The sequence below is a fragment of the Stegodyphus dumicola genome, chromosome 9 (assembly GCF_044657685.1).
Source record: "Stegodyphus dumicola isolate Sdum_Otavi_A_Nest chromosome 9, ASM4465768v1".
In the NCBI taxonomy this organism is placed as follows: domain Eukaryota; kingdom Metazoa; phylum Arthropoda; class Arachnida; order Araneae; family Eresidae; genus Stegodyphus; species Stegodyphus dumicola.
Genome location: NC_140776.1, coordinates 23,030,663 through 23,052,608, shown reverse-complemented (window position 1 = coordinate 23,052,608; position 21,946 = coordinate 23,030,663). Strand labels below are relative to the sequence as shown.

The 21,946-nt window shown below is 33.3% G+C and overlaps 2 protein-coding genes across 7 annotated transcripts in view; one reads left to right on the top strand and one right to left on the bottom strand.

Annotated features, from left to right (window-relative positions):
- Positions 1–4,352, top strand: part of LOC118191258 (putative acyl-CoA dehydrogenase 6) — a 50,955-nt gene extending 46,603 nt beyond the window's left edge. For both annotated transcript variants that reach the window (XM_085823279.1, XM_085823280.1), the window contains exon 8: positions 4,019–4,352. In XM_085823279.1, coding sequence (XP_085679405.1) covers positions 4,019–4,257 — 239 coding nt within the window. In that variant the 3' untranslated portion in view covers positions 4,258–4,352. The remainder of the gene's footprint in view (positions 1–4,018) is intronic.
- LOC118191257 (mpv17-like protein 2) lies at positions 4,337–21,741 on the bottom strand. Of its 5 annotated transcripts, XR_015042943.1 has the most exons (4): positions 21,672–21,741; positions 14,302–14,562; positions 10,077–10,344; positions 4,337–4,471 (listed from the first exon to the last, which is right to left on the bottom strand). XR_015042943.1 is itself a non-coding variant. In XM_085823281.1 (3 exons), exons 2-3 carry the CDS (start codon positions 14,544–14,546, stop codon positions 4,345–4,347), a joined length of 372 nt encoding a protein of 123 aa, XP_085679407.1. In that variant the 5' UTR covers positions 14,547–14,562; positions 21,672–21,741. The 5 variants fall into 5 exon arrangements, 4 of the variants coding, with proteins under 4 accessions (XP_085679407.1, XP_085679408.1, XP_035217947.1 ...); XM_085823281.1 differs by lacking the exon at positions 10,077–10,344 and having other exon boundaries at positions 4,345–4,471; XM_085823282.1 differs by lacking the exon at positions 4,337–4,471 and having other exon boundaries at positions 6,816–10,344.
- Between the last annotated feature and the right edge of the window lie 205 nt (positions 21,742–21,946).

Below are 21,946 nucleotides of genomic sequence, written 5' to 3'. Positions count from 1 at the left end.
AAGCAACTTCTATATTTCTAAACAAGTAAAACCAGATGTAGTATTTTATGTACCAATTCAATTAAGTCTGATTTCATTATGTTTCATCTGAAAATTATTGAAACACTATTCTGTAGAGGATATGAATTTTATGTAACTTAAGTCCTTAACCCTTTTTTACCGACATACTAACTAGCATGAAACAGACTCATATGCCCATAGGATTTGAAATAAATGTACATTTGACCTTCTACTTGAAATGCGACAAAAATGACTGACACGCACTTGAGTTTTGATTATACAAACATGGGCAAAAGGCATGTTCTGGACTCGCAGGTTTCCTGGTGGCTGTTGAAATGTGCATATGATATTTATTGATGAATCTTATAGAACTTTTTTCCCCCTTGCTGCAGTTGGGTGTTTCTTTAAATGCGAGTATGGTACTTATTGATGAATTTTATGAGAGATTTTTTTTTTTTTTTTCCTTTTCTGCTAAAGAGTTGGGTGTTTGGGTTTTGAGAATTATACTTTGTATAGATTTCTATTTTGAGTGTTATAATGTCACTCAAACACTATCAAAAATTTTTAACAAAATGAAACCGATTGACATTTTTAGGCAAACGAAGGTTCAGTATGGAGATGCGTGTTTGTCACAGCCACAAATCTATGAATGGTGCCGGAAATTTGCAAATGGTGTTACGTCCGTGGCCGATGCTCCACGCCCTGGCCAGGCTCAGCACGTAGTGACTCCAGAGACCATTTCAGCCGTTGAGGTCATCGTTTTGGAAAACCGCCCTGTGACAATAGACGAAATTGCAGCATGTGTACACATGAGTCATGGATCGGCACATCATATTGTGCATGATGTTCTCCAGTTTCATAAGGTGTCTGCAAGATGGGTGCCCCAACAACTGACGCCTGAACTGAAACAGCGACGTGTTGATGCATGCGAAGACCTTTTGTGGCGTGCTGAACTTGACGGTAATGCCTTCCTGTCACGAATTGTCACTGGTGACGAAACATGGGTGCATTACCATCAGCCTGAAACAAAGCGAGCGAGCAAGGAGTGGCGCCACTCCTCATCACCGAAACCCAAAAAGTTTCGGACACAGCCGTCTGCAGAGAAGGTTATGCTGACCCTCTTTGGGGATGAAAAGGGCATTATCTTGGAACACTACACACCACAAGGAACCTCTGTGACGAGTGCTATGTACTCGAACCTCCTAAAAAATCATCTCCGGCCTGCCATCAAAACGAAACGACGTGGATTGCTGTCAGCCGGTGTGCTGCTGCAACACGACAATGCACAATGGTTGCGACCATCACAGACCTAAAATTTGAATGCCTCCCACATCCCCCTTACTCGCCAGACCTTGCACTGAACAATTTCCATCTGTTTGATCCGCTCAAAGAAGCAATGGGCGGCAGGAAGTTCCACTCCGATAAAGAGATACGCAACGCAGTACACAAGTGGTTGCGCCGTCACCCAAAAGACCTTTTTTCTGCAGGTATTCAGGCTCTTCCAAAGCGCTGGCGGACTTGCATTGAACGAGGAGGGGACTGTGTTGAAAAGTGATTTACTTCTGTACCCTGTGTGACCAATAAATAATATTTAAAAAAATAATTATGGTTTTCATTTGACTCCCCCTCATATATTGATCATTTTATCATGTCTCCATCACTGGCAGATGAACTCTTTAGACTTGGAACAAGTACTTGTGGGACTGTAATGAAGAGAAGGAAAGGAATAATGAAAGATTTTCTGGCACCCAAAATGAAAACTAGCAAGACGTTGGTTTTGCAGTAAAAGAATCTAAAGACTGTTTTCAAAGTTAAATGGGAAATGCATTGTTCGAATGAAAGTTCTAAGAAAGTGCTTCATTTGTTCACACTCCTGTAAAAATCCCCAAAAAAGGCAAATGAGCTATTATGAATGCAAAGATTGTAACATTGGACTGTGTGTAGATCCCTGATTTGAAATTTGTAATATTAAAAATGAATTCGAAGTAAAATGTTTAGTTGTCAAATGTATAATGTCAAAAGTCACTAAAAGACAAATAAATGCTGAAAGAAAAATAATGTGCCAAATAAAAATGTTTAAACAACAACACAAAAAAAAAACTTTATGAAGTATGTAAATCAAAAATTATATAAAATGTATACTGCATATACAGGGTGAATCTGAACAAGAGGGCAAAACTTTAAGGAGTGATAGAAAGCAGCTATACAAGCAATATTCATCATAAAATGTATAGTCGGAACACAGGCTTTGAGAAGTTAAGGGGTAGTTTTCCACTGTCACATTTAAAGAATTAACACAAGAATGAGCAGTTCATCACCCTGGAAATTTCATTGTTTACATAAGCAGCCGATCGTCTCGGCAATTCACGGTAGGTAATGCCGCTGGATGCAAGGACCGACCCTTTTTGTACCATTTTCAATGCCACCTAGAGGCTTGCTGTTTGCGTTCCATCCATACATTCTAAGAGAGATATTGCTCGTATAGCTGCCTTCTGTCACCCCTAAAGTTTTGCCCTCTTTTTAAAATTCACCCTGTAAACTCTACAGAACATTGTTAACTAATGTATTCATCTTTCCACAATTTCGTGGATTTAGGTTTAATAGGCGAAAATACTTCAACCTTGGAGAGATAAATGCTCATGAAAGAAACAACTATCCCCAGCAGTCTATGTCCCTTTCGTAGGGGAAGTTATCTAGTATGATAAAGCATTGTAAGGCTATCTTTAGTGTATTATTTTCCAAGAAAAATGGGTTTGCATTTAAGTTAAGTTATGCATGGGGAAAAGTATAAAAAATGCAGCTACCTAAACTCAGAATGAACTGTTATACTTCTAGTGTCTTATCCATTTGGCCATTGGCAAGTCTTGCTTAAATGCTGTGTTACTAAAATTTCAGTATGGGCATTTCCACACTTGAATATCTCATCTTTTTTAGATCTAATGAAATATTAATGAACATGAAAACAATATACGAACTTTCCAGCCTTTATGTATTATACATAGTCCAGGTAGTTCGGTTCCAGTGAAAGGGCTGGCAGCATGAGCATTTTCATGGTTTCCCTTAAAAAGACTTCCACAGGGCATTCCCTCCCTTTCCGTGTAGTGCCTAAGGGCGGAGCACGTAATAAGAAAGTCAAAAAATGCTGTTACGAAATTTCCAAGTTTGCATTTGGTTTGATCTCCTCAGCAGTTCATACAGAAAAATATGATTACTGTTTTAGACATTCAGTTTTGATTATTATTTTTTCCTTTAAATTAAAAAGCATTTTGATATAAACAGAAATATTTTATTACCCTTTGATTGCCTTTTTTTTTTTTAAATCCATTAAAAATATAGATTCACTTTTATATCTTAAAGCATCACTGATATTTTAACAATAAAAATCAGTTTTTAATATCAATTGTGTATTTTTTTAGAGAATCCTATTTTAAGAACGAGGCAGCTATAAACTATTTTTATGCTATTGTACAAAAGTATTCTGTATGAAATCCAACACTGCTTTTGCTTCTAATTTGTACTGTTTGTTTTGCATTTTCTTGTAACTAACAATCATGTTTATCTTGCATTTACCACTCTAATTCTTAATGTTTGCTGGTGCAGTTCTTTGCTTCCATTCACAGGACGTAAGCAATGACAAACATTTAAAATAAATTGTCAGTTATACTTATCTCAGGAAGAACAATATACCAAAATCACCAGAGTGAAATTAAATTCAGGAAATGTTTGTACTGCAATATGTTAAATGTAAACAAACATGACTTCATCAGTTGGGCATGCACAGAAAATACCCAAATGGAGATCATTGTAGGCAATATGTTAATTTCAGTATATATAATAATTTTTATTGTAAACAAAGTAATGGAAATATAAATGAATGGATGAAGTTCATCTAAATCTTAAAAATATTTCTATCAAATAATCATTTTAGCAGTTATATAAAAAAAAGAAATTAGATCTTAAAAGAAAGAACAAAATTGTTTGTTGTATATTTAAAATTTTTACTCGATTTATATTTTAGAAATGAAAAATGAAAAGCAAGACATCACCCTTTTGGCTTCAATGGGAAAATTAAAAGCTGGTCGTCTTTGCAGAGAAGTAATGGATTCATGCTTACAGTTTTGGGGAGGTATGGGATACACAGAAGATGTGCTTATCAGCAGATTTTACAGAGATGCCCGTCTACTTTCTATTGGAGCTGGAACTGATGAAATAATGTTATCAATTATATGTAAATATATGGGCACACTGCCAAAATAATAACAATCTGTTTTGTTACATTTTATATGGTGATCCTCAGAGTATTTTTTTACATTAAATATATTCACTGTTTATAAAACTTTTATTTTATGGTTCATGCAGTTTTCTTCTTGGGAGGGGGAGGTCAGTTTTTTGCATTTTCATTTCCATGCATGCAAATTTTGCTCTGTATAAAAAGTTGTATCCAGTGGTGGATTGGCCAAAGAAATCAGCCCTGGCAGGAAAAAATATGTCAGCCCTTTTTAAGACCCCATATGAAATATCATTATACATATATAAGTTATCATTGTCATAATCATCATAAAAAATAATTTTATAAAATAAAAATATACCTTTGCAGAAAAGGTATATTTTTCTGCATATACAGGGGTTTGACAAAAATATGGAAACACCTTTAAAAAAACATGTTTCTTTGCTTAATATGGTGTAGGAAACCCGTTGGCATCCAAAACAGCTTGCAGTCTTCTCGGAATGGATAAATACAGTTCCTGTATGTTTGCCAAGGAAATATTATACCATTCTTCCTGCAAAACGGTGGCAAGTTCAGATAACGATGTTGGCGGTGGATAACGAGAACGCACTTTCCGTTCCAATGTAGACCACAAAGGCCAGGGGAGATGGGACAACTCATCCTCGTGATCATAAAACCAGTCCTGGAGAGTGTGAGTTGTGTGAACAGGGGCTTTGTCGTCTTGGAAGACACCATCACCATCGGGGAACAAAGTTTGTACCATGGGATGAACTTGATCGGCCAAAATGTTCACATAAGTCTTGCCAGTCATGAGCCCTGACACAGTTATGGGGCTAGCAGAGAACCACGATATGGCTGCCCAAACCATAACAGAACCCCCGCCATGTTTCACTCTTGGCAACAAGCAGTCTGTATTATAGGCTTGAGATGGCGTTCTCCAGACGTAAACTCGGCCAGAAGTGGGAAACAATGTGAAAGAAGACTCGTCAGACCATATTACTCGCTTCCACTGCTCTATAGTCCAGGCTTTATGACTTAAACACCACCTTTTCCTGTTACGAGCATTAGCATCACTGATGAGTTGCTTCTCAATTGCAGGACGGCCAGCAATTCCCTGTTTATGAAGCTCCCTTCTAATTGTTTTGTTACTCACAGGGTTCGGTAACACAACATTCATTTCAGCAGTAACTTTTGCAGCTGTGGTCTTCTTATTTTTCGTCACAATTGCCCTTAATGATCGTCTGTCGCGATCACTCAGGACACACTTTCGTCCGCGCTGTGATTTAGCAGATGATGTTTTTCCGCTTTTCAAATATGCGGAATAAATCTTCGATACAGTACCTCTGGAAACACTAAACACCTCGGCTACCTTGCTTACGGAAGCACCTACCATACGTGCTCCAACAATTTGCCCACGTTCGAAGTCCGTTAACTCTGACATAATGCAATGACAACCTCACATAACAATACTCCGACAACAACTGAACTGTTTAGCACATTTACGAAGTTGTATAGGTGGCGTCAGTAGTCAAAAATGCCAGCGCCACCTACATATTTCATTAAAATCAATCTTTCTTTTCAAACATGCATTTCACAAGGTGTTTCCATATTTTTGTCCATCCACTGTATATGTATCCAAATAAACTACAAACAATAAATAACAGCGACTATATATTTATACAAACAAAACAGCAGCTGATTCATAATTAGCCATTTAAATATTTTTTAATTCTAGGTTGTCTGGCAAATATTTCCTCCATTATATCTTCAATTTTTGCTTTAGCCAAAATATCCTTCTTTATGTTTATCAATAGTAATGACTCCAAATTAGCATGCTTCATAGTATTCCTTAATCTCCTTTTTACAATTTTTTATGTTGAAAAAGTTATTTCGCATTCATCATTATAGATAGGATGAATACAATCGTACACAGAAAAAAGACATTGGCTTATGCAATACTATATAAATTATATTTCAAAAGTAATTTATATGCACACAAGATGCAATTTTTGAAAAAAATTTAGCTTTCGAAGAATGCTCATTAATAGATACAGCACTCTCTCCTTCTGACTTGATATTAGATTCAGAATAATGATTTTCATTTGAATTTTTTATTGTTTCACATTTAATTATTAGGTCCTGATATTCGTTCTTAAGGTTTTTATCAATTGTTACACCTGCATAGTGCCCTAATAATATAGAAAAATAGTCAAATTTTTTGGCGACAATGGCTTCGAAAAGTTTTGAGGATCGAGAAGTGATATGTCTTCATACAACTTCCTGTGCCCTTTAAACCTACTTTCCATTAATGAAATAATGTTATCCATTATAAAATTAAAGAAAGTAACTTCGAATTGTGTAACCCTTTGCGACACGCATATTTAAAATATATTTTAATCTTTAAAAAAATGCCTTAGAATAAGTCAGATGGACTTACTTAAGTGCCTTTAAAGCTTGAAAAAAATTCTGCACTTTTATTTTTTACGGGGTAAGGTGGGATACCGTTTGTCCCACCATGCAACTAGCACGTCTTATAGCATATTGGTGTATAGCAGGAAAAAAAAATCATATGTGGAATGAATAAACAAAATAAAGCGTGCATTCTAAAATATTCATAATAAACACACTAAAATGCATTTTATACTTATTGCATATATGCATGACTTGTAAAATTTTGCATATATATATTTAATATTTTTAAATTTTAGGAACAAAAGAAAATATTTTCTTGAATATTATTTTAAGATTAAAATTTGATACTCGTACATATGATACTAAATAAAATATTAAAATTGGCACTTGATTCAAAAACATTTATATATGATTAAAATTGAAAAAAAGTCATTTTTCATGAAACTTTGAAAAACATGTTGTTTCATTCTTTTGTAAGCATAGAGGCACTTCACATGTTTCACACATCCAAAATGTTCGTCGTTCTTCTTTCGATGTGCTGCACATCTTCTTCTGCTCGTTCTCTTTGGCGTGTGACTTACATTTTTTAGTCTCCTTTCTGGTTGTACGAACAGGTTTTTAGTTTTTATTTGAACTGGGGATTTCAGTTTTCTTTTCAGCTCTTTCTTGCCTGCAAGTGCCATTAGACTTTCTATAACTGAGAGAAGAAAATCTTTCATTGTTTTTACATCATGATCAGGTTCGCAAACAAACTTAAATAGAATAAATGCGTTTACTATACTCGCATCTAAAAAGTAAAAAAAAAAATCGTGCCACCATTTCTTGCTTTTGCGGTCTATTTCATATAGTCCTTTCAGTTGATCAATCACTCGACATATCCCATATTCTTATTGTATGAAATAATGCTGTTTGGGCACAGTACTTTTTTTGTCTTTCCATCTCGTGCTTTTCTATTAATTTCTTTCATTTCAGTAGCCTTTTCCAAGCAAGACAGGATAGAAACGGATCTTTTATCCTTTCATTTTATGCAATAAATTGAATCGTCGCTAACTGAAAAGTCTATAAATTCTCTTGACATAAATTTGTCTTTTAAATTTTTGGGTAGATACTTCCGATTCATATTTACAGTGCCACATGCATAGATGCGTCTGTGTCTTTAAAAAGCGAAACAAATTATAACTACTTCCCTTTCTTCTTCAGCAATAACTTCAAGCTCAGTTATTCTCTCCTGGATTTCAATTTCACCTGAATCAGAACTGACATCTGAAGCATTTGAGTTGCAATCGGATGGCAATTCAGCAAAAAGATCCAAAGCTTCCTGAGTTGTTAACTTTTTTCTAGACATTTTAGCACATCAGAGCATACAACGGATGTAAAAGCACGTGCAATCACGAAAAAAGTAGATGCAAAAAAGAAAAGAAAAAATAATCGTGAGTGCTACCATCTATTGAGCAGAAATTCAAGTGTGTGGTGAGACAATTTTTAACCCACTTATTTCAACTGCAAAATTAATGTTATAAAATATTGAATCCAATTAAGATTTTTGAAAATAAAATACCTTTGAATATTAAAAAGAATCATACATATCATAAATTGTATACCAAAATTTTTAAAATATTGAAAAATGCGAGATACATGGATCCTCTTGTGATCCTATTATGAATATTTTTTGCTTATAAACTTAAGCCCTAGTATAGTAGTAACATCTACTGAGAAAAATAATAACTAAAATAGATTATTTTTAAAAGATTAGAGAATTTCTAACGGAAATTGCTGACTGAGAAAATAAATATTAATTAGGTGGGACATATATTGACCCACCATGCCGCAAAGGGTTAATAGGGCAATTGAAATTTTAGTCGACTTATTCTTCGTCCATTTGTTTCACTTTTCGTAATCTTCTAGCAGGTAGCTCTTCTTCTGTAATTATATCACAACCCAGCCCCTCCAGTTTATTAATGCAATCCGTTGCAAACAATTTTGATAGCTAAATATTAAATTGAGGTTTCTAGAAATGGCTTTTAAAGAGCCTGTAACCTCCCCAACCATGTTATATCAGGCATGAAAGTGCAAGTTGGCAAAAACAGCTGAACAAACGCGTGGACACAAAATTACACAAAAACTAAATGAGCATGCGCAACCTCAAAAAACCACATTTTAATAAAATACCAACCTTTTAATATAAAAAGTATAATTAAACTAAAATAATACTTGTACTTACTATTTTGCTATTAATTTTATCTTCCATTTGTAAAAAATCAGTAAATCACCAAGAGATTTTAATGAATTAACCTTCTTTAAGATGCTTTTTATGTAGCAGTTGATACATGAATACTGTACACAACATTACAACACATTAATATACATATTTATGTTATATATTGCTGCCCATTTTCAGGCAATGACAAGTTTTAGAGATTAATATATATATATATATATAACTGTTACCATAGCTTTCAATTATCTTCACTTTTAGTTCAATAAACAGTACTTTATGCAACACCAGAAAAAGTAGTCATGTGAGATAATATAGTTACAAAATAACATATAGTTAAAGGAGGAATATAAAAAATAACTATTTTTCTAAGTTACATTTGATCCTGATTAAAATTTTTAGGGAAAAAGCTTTTTCCTTTTTGCTACTTTTGCAGCCAACTTTTCTAATTTCTGTTTGCGAGCTAGTCTCAATTTCTTTTCAGCAGCTTTTATACAATTCATTGTTCTACAATGTTTAATTGCTTTTTTTTTTTTTTTTTTAGATTCTCGCTCCTCTTTTTTTATCTCTAGCTCTTCTTTGTACAGTTTATGAACATTCCTTAAATTTTAACATAGAGTTTCGTGTACCAGAGAATGCAAGTGATTATCTGTATGTCCAACATATGGCGCCAGCACCGATCACTGAAATTATTGAAGTCAGCTCTCGTTTGACGGTTGCTTGCTCTTCTTTGATTCGATGTTCGTACGTATCTAGTTCCGCCTTTCCACATAAGCCCCACCTACTTCGCCTTGATGTGAAACAACGTATTTCGCGATCTCTGGCATGATGCAAACTTTTTTTACAAAGACAAGAGGAAGAGAGAGAGCATGTCCTCTGTTTACCCCCCAACACACACACATTTGCCAGTCACGATTTCTCAACGGTTCTGCATCCATCTCAGAAACAACCCGGGTGATGTTCAAAAAAGCGGAATTCCGCGAAAACATGGAAAACTTTCATGCCTGTTATATGTTAGGATGTAATCTAATGCTTTAGTCTGCAAATATTTCGTTACTGGCTCAATATATTGAAATATTTTTAAATATACGAGAGCTGACAATATTATTCGAAAAGCTGATATTTTATCTGGAACAGATTTTGCCATTAGTCGTATCTGTGCATTTTGTATACCATTGGAAGATATATTTATGAATGAAAGTATTAATTCTGTGGACATACCCTCACTTGCAAAGCTGTCTCACTGAGTCATCTGTGTCGATTCAATTGCTCGAGTTTCTTGATCGACCTGAAATCGCACTGGCCCAACGGGCTTCTGCCCGGTTGCCTGCCGGCCCTATCCATCACTGGTTGTATCCTTATATTTACTGCTTTTATGCATAGAGAGATGAACCGCTTCACCATTTCTCTCAAGACAGACTTGTCAGTTTAAAAAGTGTCTTCCGGCATCAGTAATGGTACACCCGTCTGTGTTATATTTGGCCTAAGCCTAAAATGAAAAGAGGTAATTAATGGCTTAACTGAGCATGCTTTCAAGATGTATGAAGGTCATACAAAAGCCAGTTCACTTAAAAAGACAGGAAATGGGAACGTAACTCCAGCCCCTTTTAGCTGGCATTGCTATGGAACTAATGCCAGTCTGTAAGTATACTTTTAGGGGGATTCTCTTTGTTAATTTTTAGATAAGAGACTAGGGAACACAATAGAAATTTTTTCCTGGGTGTGGAGACTAATATTCAACGTCCTTGAATGTGACAAATAGGTGGTTTTCTAAATAGGTCTTGACATCTGACAAAAGGAGAAAAGATGTATTTCAGATTCAGATACAAAATATTTTATCTTTGGTGGGGGGAAGCAAATATTTGAATTTTGTAGCATGGTTAAAATATGGCACTTAATGGTTTATCGATTATCTCAGAAAATAGGCCAAGTTAACCCCAACTAAAACATACTTGCACAAATACAGATTAATATCGCAAGCAACAAATGGTGGTTAAAACTAAAGAGAATAATTTAATTTAAAGGGGTTGAGCATTTATTGACAATAATTTTGTAGTAACTAAACAACCTGCCCTAGAGTTTGACATACCACAGTCGGAAGTTATAAATCTTTAACCAAGATCTTTTATCTAATAATAATTATAGAAGACACTCTGTGCCTAAATGACTATTCTTGATCTCAGACCTAAACTAATTTCCTTCCTATCACACTTAGCAGGATCAGTGCAAGGAGCCATTAACACACTGACATCAGCAGCAATTAACATTTATTAGTTTTTAAACTCCTTTTGGGTGTGTTACATTTCCATAAACTTTTAATCTGAGCAAATTTATGTAACATGATTCAAAGGGGAGATGGAGTAATATTGAACTCAGCTATTGGTACAACCTTCGGCCTTTCATACCTTAAGTGGGTCTGTAAAATGAGTTCCAACTTCGCTTGGGGACTAAACACTGGGGATCATGCGACAAGCTGACCACTTGTCCAGGGCGTATGCACTCCAGGCCTCAAAGGTCAAAAAAGCAGAAAAAGAGCACTGCAGGCCACGGCTCACTAGGGCTGTAGCGCCACTGAGTTTAGTTTTTATTAGCAGAACTTAAATAATGAAGTATATTACAGTTCTTTGGCTGAGTATATGGCATAGTAGGATCACCTAAAGTATGTTTATTATGTGTCTTTACTTTCCAAGAATTGAGCACTTTTCTCATATCCTTTTGTTTAAAATACAGGTGGGGGTCAAGATAACAGTGTTTTTAGCTATTCTGATGTCCCAAATAGGATAAATTTAAGGGTTGATAACTTTTTAATTGAAAACTGCAGAAATTCTGGAAATTTTTTTTAAATTACAAAAAAAAAAAAAAAAAAAAAATCAATCCAATATATTTATTGTTCATTTTATATTTTTATATCGAATTTTTATGCATTTGGAAGTTTTCTATAGCTTAATAGGGAAACATTAAATCTATAGGAAATTGGAAGTCACTAAAAAGTTCCATTATTAGCTAGTTACTACAGGGTTTGGTTGTAGTTTTAATGCAAAAAGCCCTTAAAGTATGCAGCATTTTAAAAAGTACAGTACAAAGTCCGTAATCCGGACTCGTCGGGACTTTGCCGATTCTGGATTAGGGGTTTTTCCGGATTATAGATCATCAATTTAAATCTGGTAAGATGGCATGCAGAAATTATAAAATTAAAAATATGAAACTGTAATTTATGAAATAAAGAGCAATTATGATCTAAAGGGTATCAAAATTTACAAAAAAAAAAGCTTAATATTTATTTGTTTACTTTATTAAACATTTCTTTCAATGTTAAGTTGCTTCATTTTTTGTGCTAATACTTTCTCTTTTATTCTATAAACAGACATAATTTGTTGCTCAGTTACAAAGTTCCACTGTTCAAGTCCTGTAATTGCTGTGTCGAGAATACCGACTAACTTTCAATCGAAATTTTTTCGTTTTCAACAACCTCTCTGTCACTTTCTTCACTATCCGAAGCGGTACATCGAAACATGCTTTAGCTTTGTAGATCCTTTGGTTGCTCCAGAATTATAAACTCTTTTTGACATAATCGAAAGTTCAAGCTTAATTTTTATAAAATTGCTCTAATAGCCTGCAAGAAATAATAAGCTGGATCCAGTTAGAAGATTAAGGAACAGCACAATCTGCAACATTAACTGAAAAAATAAAGAATCAATAAAGGTAATTGTAGACTAGCTTATACTGTCCGTTATACATTAAACACGCATGCATAAAAGCATACAGAAAAAAAAAGTTTGTGGTTTTGAAGAAGTGCAGATTATAGATCATTCCAGATTACGGACTTTGTACTGTACTAAGTTAAAATTTATATACATGATTTAACATTTTCTGGCAATTTTATTACTATAATTACTTCAAGAAATATATCAAAAACTCCCCAAATGGGAGTAATAAAATGGATGCTTGCCACAGTGCCGCTGGGTTTCTAATCACATCCAGTTAAGTACTGTAAAATGCCTTATTGGTATACATATGAGATATATTCTCAATTTGTAACATGCATTCATTTCTATTACATACTATTATACTATTATTCATATATGATATATCTATCATATATGAATGTATGCATGTTAAAATTCATCGTCTCTATTATATTATCTAGTATACTTTGAAGTTTTCTCATGTCTGACATCACTGCTATTATTTTTTGTCATATTTGTGTTGGTTATTCAGAATGGTAACACAGTTATGTCTTCTATTGTGCATGTCACATTCTTGTTATGCAGTATTACGTACCAGCACTTATTACACACACAAAATACTTCCTTACATATCATAAAATCAAGCAATGCTGTGTATGTGTTTCACTACCTGGTGCAATACTGTGTCTCAGTATTTCACTTTTAAAGAGTTTAAATGTTATGTCATCACGCATGCACAAGTTTCCTGCAACACAAGTCAAAAGTAGAATTCCCATTCATTTAATCTTCTGCAGTCCCAAACAGTACAGCCTCTTGTATAATACGATATAGAAATCATCTGACAGTTAACTTCAAAACCTCTGATAAAGGGCAGTTCAGGCAATACACCAGAAACATGCCCAGATTTGTAAAAAGCCTTATAGTTAGGAAGGATTGCACACTTTATGCATTAAAATCTTCTTCCAATGTTGAACTTTATAAGCATGTTTCAAATTATATGAAGTTTCACCTAACTGCAATTTCCATATTAATTTTTAGTAATAATCTCTCTGTTATTATTGTTGGAGATTCTAAGAGAGAGTGAGAGAGTTGTGTGGATAATGTTTAAGAATTTATCTTTTAGTTTATTTTCATGACCACCCCCAATTTCTTTTACTAGCTTTAACTGTTTATTTTGAATGTAATGAATTAAAAATGGAATGTTGAGGAATTCAGAACTTGCTAATAAAATTAACATACTTTATATAAGAGTTTACTTCATTATGTGTTTACATTTTTTAATGAAATCCAATGTAAAAAACATATAAGATAGCATATGATATATCTATCATATAAGATAGCATAGCACTATAACACTATAAGATAGCATACGATAAAAAAACCACCACATAATTTATTTATTATTTTTATCTACATTTATCTCACTGTCTGATTTTAATTTACACTTATATTTTACATAAGGAGAATAAACGTCAAAACCAAATGAAATAAAATTGTCAAAAAGAACTCTATACCTCAGAGGTAATAAATAAAAATTTACAAATTGTGCAGGTGGCCAAATCAACCACTCAGCTGTATAAATTTGTGAACCTTTTGCAAGGAGCTCCTCTTTAAGTTGTTTAAGTGATCCTTCTAAAACAGCTACAGTACCAAAATATACAGTTAAATTTACTGGAGAAAAAAGTATTTGATCATACAATACTTTTTTAATGACACACTTAAGAGATGACCCTGGTATAAATATATCAATGATTATGTACCAATAGTGAGATAGTACACCAGTAGTAAGACCTGCAGCTGACATGTGGGCTGTTCTAACAGGTTTCCAGCTGTCTTCTCTTCCAATTAATATTTCATAATGTTGTTGTACTAGATCACCAGCAATACCCATAGCCACAGAAAAAGTTGCATTAGTCAGAAGGAGATGTTTTCGAAACAAATGATTACTAATAGCTGATGATTTCTGGAATATTCTTTTCATACATGTATTTACAATAGTAGCCATGTTTTGCACAGATTTTCTGAAATTAAAAAATATTTTTGAGCTAAAAGAAAAGTACTTTTATAAAATCATAACTGTAAAATTATATGTAGCTTCAGATATGCGTAATTTTAGAGGAAAGAATAAAAAAACTGCAAACTTTTTCACATATAAAATGTAAAAAAATACTTAACATTGCTACATTTGTATTTTCAAAGTACGTGGTTCTTAATATGTGCCATTCTCATGATGCCACTTTGAGTGTTCCACAAAAAATTCAAATACATAATAAAAATTATTGCAAAAGAAAAATTAATACAATGTAAAATAATTTTGATATGGGATTATAATCAGCAAACACAAATGACATGTTAGTTATATATACACTCTGTTTCAAAAAAATATATACACCCAAAAAAAATTGAGCCACAACTGTGAAATGCAGCATGCAAATGTGGTTTGGCTAGTTATGTAAATGATTAAACTTGTAGTACTAATCAGCATTGTGGAGGAATACAATATGCATCTGAAGTTTGCAGCTGGTAGAATGTAAAAGGGCAGGTGTGGGGGGATAAGCATTTAGAGCCATGCACTAATGAAAGATGCCTTAAAGACATATTTGATGGCGTTACAAACAGTTGTCAGACTTTGAGTGGGGTCATATAATAGGGCTAAAAGAGACTGGTTGGTCAAAGAGGCAGGTTAGTTGGCATATTGATCGAAGCGATATGGTCGTTGTCGGAACCATTGGCTCAGTGAAGGTATAGTCAGCTGCCTTAGAGGACCAGTATGTTCCCTGGCCATCAGTGCACAAGATAATCGCACAATTAGAAAAGCTGCCACATCTGCACCAACAGTTACGCTATCATCGATTCAGTGCCATTTGCAAACACGCAGGGATAGGACTCGCTGAAGACTACGTAGCACTGGGGTCAGATCCCGATGTTTGTTAAGACACTTGCAATTGACACCTCACCATAAGCAGTGTTGTCTTCCATGGTGCCGCTATTGCTCAAGCTAGACAGTCTGATTATAGAAATGTGATCTTCGGTGACAAATTAAGCATTTCTCTCAATACTGATACTGCCACATATGGAGAGATGAGTAATCCAATGTGCCATTTGTTACTGAGTGGCACACAGCCAGAATATAGGGTGTGACAGTGTGGGAAGCAATCAACTGGGACAGCTGTTCACCATTAGTTGTGCTGCGAGGTACTCTGACTGCTCACAGATACATTGACATTTTGCAGCTGATCGTACTGCCTTTGCTGGCAGGTCATCCTGGTTCTATTTGTCAACACTCAGCTACATACAGCACAACTTTCCAAAAAATGTCTTCGATGTGTTAATGTCCTCAACTGGTTTACCAGTCGAGACTTGTCACCTATTGTACATGTTTGGCAAGCAAATTCAGCCATATAAAAATATGTTCCAAGTCGCTGACCTTTTGTTTCACTTATGCCACAATCTACCGCAGAGAGACATTGACAACTTAATAGGCTCCATGCCATACTGAGTGTCAGCTTGTATAGCTGCCAGGAGTGGCTTTACCACCTATTGATCTTCTCATTCTTTGTATTACTACGTGTAAATAAAACATTTTTTTCTTCCCGTTTTTTTATGATCTGTTTATCTACTCGAACACTGTACTTCGAGTTTTGTAGTTGTGGCTCAGTTCATTCTGGGTGTATATATTTTTTTACAACATAGTGTCTGATGGAAGGCTGTAAGCTGATTGTCAAAATTAAAGTGTTGGATGCAGGTGAACATGAAAATCAAAAAAAAAAGTCTTAATAAAGAAACCTGGCAATAAAAAAGGGGAGCCTATGAAAGTGTTGAAGGAGCAAGGATCGAATCTAAGCTAGAAGTTAACAATGCCATGCACTTCCACCAAATAAAAAGAACCTTTTCTCTGCTGAGAAGGCAGTTCATTTTCAGTTTTACAAGATTATATGGTGGCGTGCCTGTGCAGTTTGCATTCGAATTTTGAGCAGTCACGCTGATTTCCAGTAATCGTATCAATCTGATTTTTTAATTAAATAAAGCCACTAAGTCTATCATATTACCCATTAATTTTATATTTTTTATTTACATTACAGGTAATAAATAATTTTATCTGAATAAAATATTGTAAGATAATCATTGATAACATTACTGGAAATTGAAGATGATGTAGAAAAGATAAAAAAATATGAGTCAACTTGGAATGTCAATCGTTTGAACAATGAAGAATATTTAAAAATCAGATTTACCTAAATTATCTTTATTTCATATGAGAAGCAAAAAATCAGACAATAGCACAATGGCACCAGCTAAATTAAAACATCATTTATCACCCTTCATCAAAAAATAAAGAATAACTCAAAACTTACGGTAAACAAAGAAAACAGTTTGAAAAACAAATAGTGAAAATAAGAGATAAAATTGAACTTGCCTTGAAGAAAATTGTTGAGTTAGATAAATTATAATAACATTAAAATTAAAGCAATGCAAGATTGCAGAATCTCTCATTTTACCACCCTGCTGTCAAAGTGACAATTATGCTTGGTATAGAAGCAAAGAAGAAAATTTTGAAGACTGTGATATCTGATAACATGATTTGCAGAAGAATTAATAACATGTCCTACAATATTGAAAGAAGATCACATGTAAACTTGTTAACATGCCCTTTGCATTATAATTAAACATTATATGGTATGAGTGACAAAGTGCATGCATCTTATAGGCTTTTTACTATTTACTTATCAACAGAAGAAAATAAATCAGTTTTTGTCAGAAGATAATAAATCAGTTATCAAAGGACTGACAGTAGTGAAAACATCAATTCAAATATAAATACATTGCTGTCTCTTGTACCAAGAAATATTTGTCATAAAGACAATGCCTAAAAAATTGGATCAAGTAGTATCCATGGTAAATTTTATTAAAATGAAATGAATTAAAAGCCGTAATTTCAAACAACATTATTTACCTATGAAAGCAGACTACAAATGCTTATTTCTTTAAGCAGAAGTAAGACGACTTGTCACATGGAAAGTTTTTAAATTGTGCATTGCAATTACGAAATAAATTACTTATTTTTTTTAAACAGAAAAATACTGAAGAATGATAAATGGTTAAAATAACTTGTCGTATTTGGCCATTATTTTTGTTTACTTAAATACTAGTATCAGTATAAATATGCAAAGCACCAATGAAAATAAATTTCATTATGGAAGAGACACACCAGAGAAACACAAAAATGTTAATGGTTAATGGAAGAATTATGATTTGTTGTGGATGTGACAAAATTCAGATATATTTTATTTATATTTTGGAATGTGTGATCAACAAAGAACAAGGAAATATAACACTTTATTTTCATAATACATATGATCAATAATCTGGATAAAAACAACTAGTGACTTCTCACAAAATGTTTCTTGCACAGAGGACTAAAGAAATATTCTGGAAACAAAAAGTATGAAAGTATTCCAATTTGATGCAAAATAGGTCAGAAAAAAGCCCCCCAAAAAAACTTAAAAATTTGTATTTTCAATGCTGAAGGCTGAATTCTATCTCAATTTAAATCCTAAATTTTATCAGTCTTATGATCTGTTCCTTATGCCCAGAAATTCCACTTTTGTTTCTATTGCAGTTTTGAAAGATTCCTCCAGTAACTCTGGTTTAGTTATTTATCATGAAGGATTTATGAGTGATGCAAGAAGTTAAAATACTATATTTTTCAGCCATTCTTATAACTCATTAATTATCTTACTCATTCATTAATTTTTCTTAATATGCATTAATGGAACATTCAATGATCACCCAGAAATGCTGAAAAACAAAATCATGTTCCAAATCAGAAAAAAAGAAACCTATTCAGCACCTGGACTATCAATACATTTACAAAGGAAAAAAATACATGATTCCTACTTCATATTATGGATTTTTTTACTATAGTCATATTAATGGATTGATGTAGAATTTGGCACTGGGTATGAAGCAGATGAATAAAAACCTTTCAGAAATTTAAAAAAAATTTCTTAACATGAGCAAATTTTTCTCAAAGATAAAATACAAATGTCATTACTGAATGATTTGTGGAGATCTTAAAGTAGCATATGCATGTTTCTGGACAACAGATAATATATACAAAATTTCCCGCTAATTAATAGGCCAAAATTCTTCAAACTACAGACACTTAAATGTGCTGGTCATCTGGCCAGAATGCATGTAGGTTGGGATTGTAAGAAAATCTTTCTGGCAAAGCCCAAGAGAACCAGACCTCGGGGTAGACCCCCGGTGTGATGCATCATTTGTGTTAAAAATAACCTAAAAGTCAAATATTGGAAAGCAGTTCCGAGAAGCAGTCATGCCTACTTCTGGAGAAGACCAGAGCTCACCCTGGATTGTCAAGTCAGTGAAGAAGAATGGGAACAAGTATACCTCTCTGCATAATAATGTGGAACATATTATTCATTAAATGCATCACATAATCCTTATTTAAAAATTAAAATTAGTATTTTAAATTGCTAAAGTTTTTTTTTTTTTTTTTTTTTTTTTTTTTTTGTACATGTTGATGTTTTCCAACTTACAATAAATGCAAATAAGATCACAAAAACACAAACTTCCATACATACATAACTTTTACCTTGTCATCTGTAAAAAATCGCCAAACTGAATCAAAAGATAGCTGACAGACTAAATGTTGACAATTCGATTGCATTTCACTATTTAAAGCAGCTTACATAAACTTTGGAATTAAATATATGAATTCTGCACATTTTGACAGCATAAACAAACTGAACTGTGTTTCCACAGCCATTTCTCTCCTCATCATCAACAAAAAACCTTTCCTGGGTAAAGTTATAACTGGAGATGCAAAATGGTTTTTGTATATACATAATGGTTTGGTTTGGTTTATTTAATTATGGCAAAGCACACTAGGGCTATCTGCCTAAAGGGAGGGATACCTTCGTGGAGGACTTTCTAAGGGAAACTGGCTCATATACATGTTACACATGGGGAAAACCACGAAACGCCCATGCAGCCAGCCCGTTCGCAGGATTCGAACCTCGGACCGAACTACCAGTGTTCAGCGACTTTACCACTCGGCTGCTGGTGGGCCTATACATAATGAGGAAAAGAAGCTGGAAGCATGGAAGTAAAACAGCAGAATCTATGGCAAAGATTGAAATCCATACAATGAAATTGTTGTCATGTGTCTGGTGGGAATGCGGAAGAATAATTTTTTACTAGCTTCTTCTGTGTGGCGAAACCATAACTGCAGAGCAACTCAGCCAGCTCAGAGTTGAAATGCAAGCAAAATGTCCAAATTCAGTCAACAGAAAATGCATCATATTTCACCAATAATCTGTTTCATTCTCTGCAAAATAATCTGAATAGCAAAACATTTGATTTTATGGAAGAAGTCAAAAACTAACAATTGATTTCATGGAAAAAGTCAAAACCTAACAATTGATTTCATGGTAGAAGTCAAAAACTAACAATTGATTTCATGGAAGACGTCAAAAACTATCGCATGCATTTCTCTGAAGAGAAACCATGCAGTTTCTACAAAGAAAGAATTCAAAATCTTGCAAAACATTAGAAGAATTCAGTACATGATGAAGCCTACATTACTGACTAATAAATAATGATTTTAAAATTTCTTAGCTGATTAGAAACCAAGTTAAATACAACACATTTTTACAAAAAACAGTATTTATTAATTAATAAATATAATACATTTTCATGAAAAACTATTGATTAATAAATATAACACATTTCCATGAAAAATAGCATTTTTTTTTTTTTTTTTTTTTTTTTTTTTTTTTTTTTCATGTGTGTGAAAATGTGTTGTATTTAATTTGATTTCAAATTGAGTAAGAACTTTTAAAAAATCACCCAATATTTTTAAAGTAACTTTATTTATGAAAAATAGCTTTCCAGAAATAAAAACAAAAAATTTAATTTAACTTTCCATAAACAATCAATCACACCTTTCTTACAATTTTTTCAGGCAATATAAATATTACAAAAAATTTTGCAATTTGTTATTTAAGTAGTTTTACCAAACATTTGCATTTCCAAAATAATGAAATGCAGCAATGAAAAAATACTTTTGTCTTTGATACTCCCTCTTTACACCTCCTTCTATCTAACAAAATAAGCAAAAATGCTTATATACTTAGTAAATATATATAAGCAGTTTTGCTTATTCTTATTGATGCTACACATAATCAATATCTAAGTTATCTATAATTTACAAAAACATATTTCATTTCTATGGTGTTACTTATCAACAATAAAATTGTTGAATGCTGGTAATCTGATATGGTTTCAAATCCCAGCAAATGGGCTGACCAAATGAAAGTTTACATGATTTTTCTCATTTCTAACATGAATATGTGCCAAACTGATACAATGCATTTGGGGAAACTGCACCTGCTACTGCATACCTTAAAGGGAGGGTTGCAATCTCGGCCGTTTTCGGGCGGTCCTGGTTGTCTCAATGTAGGGCCATGTGGGGCGGATTGGTCGTGAAAGAATTAATTAATGGCAGTTCTAAATCGAAATGGAACCTTATAAATACAAAGTACAGAAAAATTATATATTTTTTCTGTCCAAGATATCCAACAGAATCTGCAGCAGAAAATATAGGTTTCCACAAACCACCACAATCACACCTTTTGCAAAATAAAATATGGCAAATTACACAAATTTATACTTTTAGTGATAAGCTGAATAATTTTATTACATTTTATAAATAAACTGGTACTTAGATAAGTACTCAGAATTAGTTCACTTATCAATTATTTACATACCCCAATTTGTGGTACTATACACAATTTTTTGCAGGTGGTGCAATATAATTCTTGTTTTATTTTATTTATATATTTATTTTTGTTATTATTGATTGAAATAAAGTACTATACCAAAAATGATTCTCATTAATGTTTAAATGTTCACGAGAATGCTACTGAACCCATGTTCCTCATGACATATTACGTAATAGATACCGTTTACCAAATTTATATAAACACAAAGTTGCATGAACTTTACATAATACAAATCAAAGGTGACAGAATTTTATTGGGAATTAATGGAAATAAGAAAATCTGATCTTGGTTATTAAGTAATCTCACAAGTAATAACCACTTACCTCACTACATTGAGATTTAACACAATTCAGTCAGTCTTTTAGCCTGCTGTAGAAAATTGAGTGTGGAGTGCTACAAAAAAGTAAGGAATGTAAGGGAGAAAAATGGAAACGACGCGAACATAAATGTTCTTATTTGGGTAATATTCAGAAAAAGAAAATGTTAATAACTCTGTTTATGTACTTATAAAACACATAAACAGAGTTATAAAGATATAGAATAAAACATTTTTTTAATAATTACATGATAGTGAAATATAACAAAATAAATTAAAACA

Excerpts from the sequence above, each read along its gene's own strand:
- LOC118191257 (XM_035362056.2), bottom strand. The coding sequence starts at position 14,546 with ATGGCTACTATTGTAAATACATGTATGAAAAGAATATTCCAGAAATCA.